General features: G+C 55.9%; 1 protein-coding gene across 2 annotated transcripts in view; it reads right to left on the bottom strand.

The window, feature by feature from the left end:
* TRPM2 (transient receptor potential cation channel subfamily M member 2) overlaps nt 1-6,626 on the bottom strand; it is an 18,266-nt gene extending 11,640 nt beyond the window's left edge. For both annotated transcript variants that reach the window (XM_017826392.1, XM_017826391.1), the window contains exons 1-10: nt 6,267-6,626; nt 4,621-4,887; nt 4,207-4,292; nt 3,598-3,766; nt 2,935-3,115; nt 2,358-2,524; nt 1,687-1,867; nt 982-1,043; nt 601-801; nt 143-245 (exon numbers count right to left, since the gene is read on the bottom strand). In XM_017826392.1, coding sequence (XP_017681881.1) covers nt 143-245; nt 601-801; nt 982-1,043; nt 1,687-1,867; nt 2,358-2,524; nt 2,935-3,115; nt 3,598-3,766; nt 4,207-4,292; nt 4,621-4,815 — 1,345 coding nt within the window. In that variant the 5' untranslated portion in view covers nt 4,816-4,887; nt 6,267-6,626. The remainder of the gene's footprint in view (nt 1-142; nt 246-600; nt 802-981; nt 1,044-1,686; nt 1,868-2,357; nt 2,525-2,934; nt 3,116-3,597; nt 3,767-4,206; nt 4,293-4,620; nt 4,888-6,266) is intronic.
* Nucleotides 6,627-6,969: the final 343 nt, after the last annotated feature.

Here is a 6,969-nt window from a genome sequence, read left to right on the forward strand (position 1 = left end):
AACATCTCTTCCCAACCAGCTCAGCATCACAAGGTCTGGGGACCACTTTGGTGATCCTGTAAGTCAGGCAGCTGCAGGAGGTGACTTGACCCCCAACCTGTTCACCTTGCCCCATCCTCCTAAGCAGCCCCTCACCCCTCACCTTTGAAGAGGGCCTGGAGGATGGCCACATCCACATCCTGCTGGCCATATTTGCCCTCTCTGAAGATGGTCAGGAGCTGCCGGCTCCGCACTATGTCTTGGATCTACAGGAAGAGCCATGGGCAAGATATCAGCAGCAGCATCTCCTCCCTGCTGCTTCCCACAGCTCCCTGCCCTGTGCAGGGCAATTCCTCACTCCACTCGGGTTGCCTGCAGAACCCCTGTGCTGTGTCCCGCAGCCTGGCTGTGGTTGATCCCAAACACTCCCTCTCTGCCCAAAGGGAGCAGACAGCAGAGGAGCAGAGCTCGAGGCCACGGGGTGCTCACCAGGACAATGATGAGGATGGCTGGGGGCAGATGAGCTTTAATTTCCTGCTTGGAGCCTTTCTGCTCATGGGCTAGGGCCCCTGGGGACCCCTTTGGTCTCCACAAGCTCAGAGGAGCCTGCAAGGGGCTCACCTTCTTGGTCCACTCCACCAGCTTGCCCTCAGTGAAGAGCTCATAGGTGTCGTGGAAGAGCACACTCAGCTTCTGCTGGATCAAGGCGATGGTTATCTTGGACACGGGCAGGTTGGCCACCTGTGCGATGACATCGGCCACACGGCCAGACCCTTCCACGATCACACAGGGCGTCCCATTGGTGATGGCGTTGTAGATGGTCTGCAACAGGGTGGGGAGGCTGGTCCCGATCCCACCCAGACACCAGCAGACCCTTTCTGCTGCTCCCAACACTCATGTCAGGGTGGCACCGCGCTCGCTCCGACACCGAGACCAGCACCCCGGGAAGGAGCTGCCCCCACCACCTGCCCCATCCTCAGCTCGGCAGAAGCAGTTCCTTACATCGAGAGTCCCGGGGCCTCCTTCCAGAACCACACACACGATGGGGATCTTGATGGCAACACCTGCAGGGAAGCAAAATCCAGGGTCACCTCCCCATAGGGCAGATCCCCCTCATGTGGTCCCCTCTGAGTGGTGGGTTGGGAAAGGCAAAGTGGGAGCATTGTCCCTGACATGTCAGGCTTCAGGAGAGGCAGGGAAAAATCATAGCAGGTGCTTGTCTGGCATGTCAGATCAGACACGTGGTGTCTGATTTTTGGGGGTGTCCTGTACAGGGCCAGGAGTTGGACTCAAGGATCCTTATGGGTCCCTTCCAACTCAGAATATTCTTTGATTCCATGATTCATGCTTGCTGTTGTATGTGTGTGCACGTGTTAGAACAGAAAATCATCTGCACAGCAAGAAGATGCCACCTGGAAAGCTCCTTGGAAGCCTGGCCCTTTGGGAGAAATGACTTTCCCTGATCAGCTCAGCAACACAAGGTTTGGGGACATCTTTGGTGACCCCGTAAGTCAATCATGTGGCAGAGAAAGGGTCTTTGATCTATGTCACTGAGGAAGCAGGTTCTACATTTATCATGGCAATCCTCTCAGGTTGCTTGCCCAGATCCTCCAGGGATGCCACAGCCACTCCCTGGAGCCCAGGATGGACACCCTCACCAGGAAATGGCCCATCCCTGCCTCAGGCCGGGCTGTGTGTCGCTGTTACCTCCTTTCACCTTGGTCTGCTCCGAAATAAACTTCTCCAGCTTGGTCCTCAGGGGGATTTCCACCCCGTACCTCCCATGGGTCCCATCATCCACCAGGATGAAGTGGGAGTGGTTGCTGTCCAGGCACGACAGGCTGCCTTGGTTCTCCTCATCCAGCACGTACTCAGCAGGAAAGCCACCCTGTAAGGGGCAGGAGGAGACACTCCGGGAGAAGCCTGGCACAGGAGCACCTGATAGCCAAAGTAACCAGCATGTGGGGCCAGCATGTGGAGACAGTCTGGCCAAACAGCCGTCCCTTGCCCCCCTCCCCAGCGCTCACATCAGCCTTGCCCCACATACCCTCACACCCACGAGCAAATATCAGCCCATGACCCTGGAAGTATTCAAGGCCAGGTTGGATGGGGCTTGGAGCACCCTGGTCTAGTGGAAGGTGTCCCTGCCCGTGGCATCCTTGGAACTGGATGATCTCTAAGGGGCTTTCAAACCCAAACCATTCTGTGACTTTGATTCTATGACCTGGTGCACTCCTTCTGGTGCAGCTGGGTTGTACTGGGACTGGCAGCCACAGTGACATCCAGAAGCAGCTGTTCCCACCACAGCTGTTGGCAGGACTTCCCCGGCAGCCGAGGTGTAGGCAAAGCAATCCCCCCTTTGGCTCTGCCCAGCTCACCATGGGGCAGACGAGGCTCTCCCGGTTGTACACGGTCCCCCAAGTGGCAATGCCAATGGTGACAATCTCGCCCTCCTTGTGGCTGCAGCTCAGGATGAAGTCTCTCACTGCCTCTCCCACCTGTTTCATCACACCAGCATGGGACCCCCCTGTAATGATCCAGGCTCCTGGGGGTCACAGAAGGGCATGGAAAGGGAGAGGTTCTGCTCACAGCAATCTCCAAGCATCCCCCTTATTCCTGCAGGTCCTCAGGGATGGTCCATCCCTGCCCTGGCAGCACAGGAGATGCCTTCTTCAGCACCTCTCTCAGTCCAGCTCCCTCTGAGCTTGCCTGCAGTGACTGAGCAGGAACAGCCCATCCCTGGTGGAGGTGGTCCAGGCAGAGACCTACAGGTCTCCTGGACCAGCTCAGCATCTCTGGAACAGCCCAACTCAGGGAACCTGGCATGGCCAGGTGACATGTCTCTCACCCACTACCATCACAGGGAGACCCTCTGCATCCAGATCACCTTTGAAGGTCCCTTCCAACCCAAACTATTCTATGATTCCATGATTTTATGATTCTGTGATCTCTTACCTGTTGTCTGGGCCACCTTGACTAGCCCTTGCCGGAAGATGTTCTTCAGCCTTGGCTTCATGATGAAGTTTTTGGCTCCCCCGGTGACTGAGATGAGCAGGTTGGGTGCGTCGAGGCCCCAGTGCTGTGTCATGAGGTGGTAGATGACCCGTGGAGGGGTGTCGGAGGAGACACGCACATACTGCAAAAAAAAGGGAGCATATACATATTTTGGGTATAAACAATGGGGTCAGGGTAACAGGCCACCTCTACCACAATTCCTCCCTTCCCACCAAAGAGCATGAGGCTTCCCAACACCATTTCCCAGCATAGTCATGTTGCTGCTGCTCCAGGTCTTTGTCCATGACCCTGTTCCCATTAGCTTCCCTGTGAACGAACATTCCCAAGACAAACCTAAGGACAAGGACAGGGAACAGCCACTCCTTTAATCACAGGTCTCACAGTGTGAAGAGCAGCCTTGTGGTTTCAGAAATGGACTAAGACTGAGAGGGAAGAGGGTTCCTGTCCCATCCCCCTCCTCTGCTTGGGTCAGTGTTGCCCTTGGGGCAATCTCACCCTTTTCTAATATTCTCTCACTCAGGAGGGAAGTACTCCCACGCCATCCACCATGGCAAGGTCCAAACACTGGCTCCCCATCCACCACAGGTGGGACAAACCAGTCACCTTCCCTGTCTTCTGCCCCAGGCCCGTGAAGCGGATATCACCGAAGGCATCCGTTGGCATTTCCTGGATGTGCCTGCTGGGGTCCCATTCCTTCCCCAGGAAGATGGGAGGCTTGGCACCATCGTCCAGGTGCTGTTCCCTGAGGTAGCCACACTCACACACGATCCTCCTGAAACACACACCAACTTTGTCAAGAACAGCTGAAACTCGAAAGGCCCAAGCCCAGCCCTCCTGTTCTCCTTAGGAACACCATGGGTACCCACACCTCCCACCCAGCCCCTCCTCCAGCTCAGAACTCGTGCAGAAACAAAGGTGTTGTTTGGGGGGAAAATTAGGAAAAAAAGAATAGATATTTCCACCTGTAGAGATTTAGCACACAAATATTCGGGATTGAAGTGACTGCCTGCAAAAGCATTGGTAAGGGTTAGGGTGCCTGGGACACAGAATCTCAGCCATGTGGTGACACACAGCAAGGTGAAGAACCAGTTAAAAAGGGATTTGTGAATCCCTGTGACAGAAAGGTGGGATTTTCTGGTGCTGTAGCTTTGTCACCAACACCTGCTTCTGCTCTCCTGGCAGGGGAGGGGAAGGAGGGACTGTCTGACTTACCCAGAATCTGATGTCTGGGAGCTTTCCACAAAGTAGGTGCACTCCTTCTTCCGGATGTTTTCAGGAATCCAGGAGATGAGATTTTCCTGAGGGAGCAGGAAAAGCAGTAAGGGGTCAGGGTTCCTGGAAAGGGCCAGAAGTTGTGCCAGAGGCCAGACACCCAGGTGGTGGGAGCACATCTGGGTGCTTCCTTGGATGTGAAGGATGAAAGCTCCATCGCTGTCTGCAAGGACAAAGCCACGTGTACCCCCAGGAGAGGGGATATGAGTGCTGAGCATGTACCTCAGATATTTGGGGTTTTTCTGTCTGTCCCTAAAACTAATCTGATCTGTTATTAATGCTCCTGTTAATGAGCACTCATTAAGCCCATGTGTGTGCCCAACCACCCCGTCTTCTGTTACCTCCTGAACTTGCCTTTTCATTGCTGCCAGTGGGGAAATGTGCCTTCCGCCTGCTCTTCGAGACGCTGCTACTGCTCTGCTGCAGGTTGGGGACCACCTCAAAGTCACTCATCTTCCTGGGGTGTGTGGCAGGGTCATCTCCTCTCTCAGGGCACACCTTGTTCAGCTCGGAGGGGAGCACCTTGGCGCACCGGCCACGCACGGACATGGCTCCTGTGTCTTGTGCTTCTCAGCCTCCTCTCTCCTGTTTCTAGGCTGGGAGGTCCTGAACATCCCCATCCTGAGTGCAGCAGAAGAGAATCAGAGAATCACACAGTGGTTTGGGTTGGAAGGGGCATTAAAGCTCATTTTGTTCCACCCTCACCTGCCATGGGCAGGGACACCTTCTGCTAGACCAGGTTGCTCCAAGCGCCGTCCAAAGGGGCCTTCAAAGTAGGATACCCATGAACTGAAAGCACCAAGGAGCTCTATCCATCATTCCCTGGGTGGAGACTGTTCCCTGGGAAACCTGCCATCCCCTCACCACGATCCTGACACAGGGGCCACGTGGGTGGTGAACCAGCCTTGGTGTGCACCGTGCTGCCCTGAGGTGTCCACAAATTGCCCCTACCACCTTCAGCCTGCCAGCCTGCAGCTCTCCTTGCCTGCTCTCTGCTGCAGGCAGCTGGGATATTTCTGGCAGCAGGGAGAGCAGGAACTAGGTCTCTTGTGTGAGCAGCCCGAGTGTGGCCCTGCATGGAAAACCTGTATAGACACACACTGGCTGCAGAGACAAGGTGCTCCTCTGTGCAGGGTCCAGTGTCCCCTGCAAAGGTGCCCCAAGAGCCCTGAGGTGCACACTGGCTCCCTGCATGGTGGGGGCTGCAAAACTCCTGAGCCCCCACTGAACACTCATAGCCCCCTTTGCTGAGATGGGAGAGCTGCTGGAGCAAAGGGGGATGGTGTCCCCCAAAGGGGCATGGTGTCCTCTCAGGGGAGCTGGGATTAGGTAACAGAGGAAGCATCAAGCTCAGGTGATGCTCTGGCCAAGCTGTGGGGTTTAAGGAGGATTTTGGCTGCCTTTCTACAAGCCAGACTCTGAATCACACCCAAGGGTGGGGAGTCCTTGTGGGAACAAGGAGTGGTGAAGAAAAATCATGAAGCAGCAAGGGAAAGCCCTTTTATCAGCCTCCCCCTTGGGATCTACACAGCCCCACTGACCTTGGGAGGCAAATTTTGGCAGACTGGCTTTCTGCATCAGCACAACCCGCAGCAGATCTGATTTCTTGAGAAAGAGTTGTCAAAATAAGGTCAAATGCACCCTTAATTCTTGCCTGTGGCCCCCCAAGGCAGGAAGGGTGATGGGGGCTTGGGGCATGGACAGAGGCAGCTCATAAGCCCATGCAGGAAGGGCTCCCACCCTGAGTCCTCCATGGGCACCTCGGGAGAGACAACTGGGCTTCACACCTGGAATACACGTCCTTAGGAGCTCAGGGACAAGGACAGAGTCTCTCCCGCAGCACACGCTGCCTGCCGCCCCAGCTTGGGGGATCAGGTCACCCCTCGGGCGCACAGGGTGGTCTCAGCACCCATCGGGACGGGGTGCAAAGCCGAACAACTGCCTGTGAACCTGCCCATCGCCCTCCCCTCCGCCGGCACCACCGGAGCGGCTGCCCGTACCTTCCCTGCAGCATCCTCCGGCCGCATCACCGGCTACTCCGCTCCGCTCCTGCCACAGGGATTCAGCCTCTCGTCCCTCTCCTCCGGCGAGTCATTTTGTCACTGGAGACACAGGCGACGAGCGGAGAATAGGGCAGAGCTGCCTGCAGAGAGGAGGAGGTGGCAGGCGGCTGGCAGCTTCCCAGCAAATCAGGCTGCGGAAGCGATCCCTGCCGAGGAGCTGCAGCGCCTAGGCAAGCCCCGAGTTTGCTGGAGAGGCTGAGTCACGCTCCCCACTACCCGCAGTCCCGCTGCCGTCAGCTCCACGCGGGGCGAGACGCTCCATCCCGAGCCTCTCTCGGGTCCCAGGGGCTGCTGGGACCCCAGCACACGGATGCTGCCGGAGAGGAGCGGCGGCGCTGATGGAGGCTCGGGTGCGTTGCAGGCTTGGCAAGTGTGACGAAAAATCCCTTCCCTAACTGTCAAACAGCCTTTATATTACGAAAGTGTATTAACTTTATGTATGTGTGTGCATATATATATATATATATGTACACACTCTATATATATTAATGATCCACTGCAATGTAATGAGGCAGTGAATTTTACTGGAGACTTTGGTATTGTTTGTGCTGAAGTAAAACAAATGAAAGGACAGCCCAGCCCTGGAGAGAAGAATTTTGCTTCTGCAAAGCTCAACACAGTCCCCAAGGGATGAAGAACA

The sequence above is a fragment of the Lepidothrix coronata genome, unplaced genomic scaffold (genome assembly GCF_001604755.1).
Source record: "Lepidothrix coronata isolate B3197 unplaced genomic scaffold, Lepidothrix_coronata-1.0 Scaffold125, whole genome shotgun sequence".
NCBI classification, from domain to species: domain Eukaryota; kingdom Metazoa; phylum Chordata; class Aves; order Passeriformes; family Pipridae; genus Lepidothrix; species Lepidothrix coronata.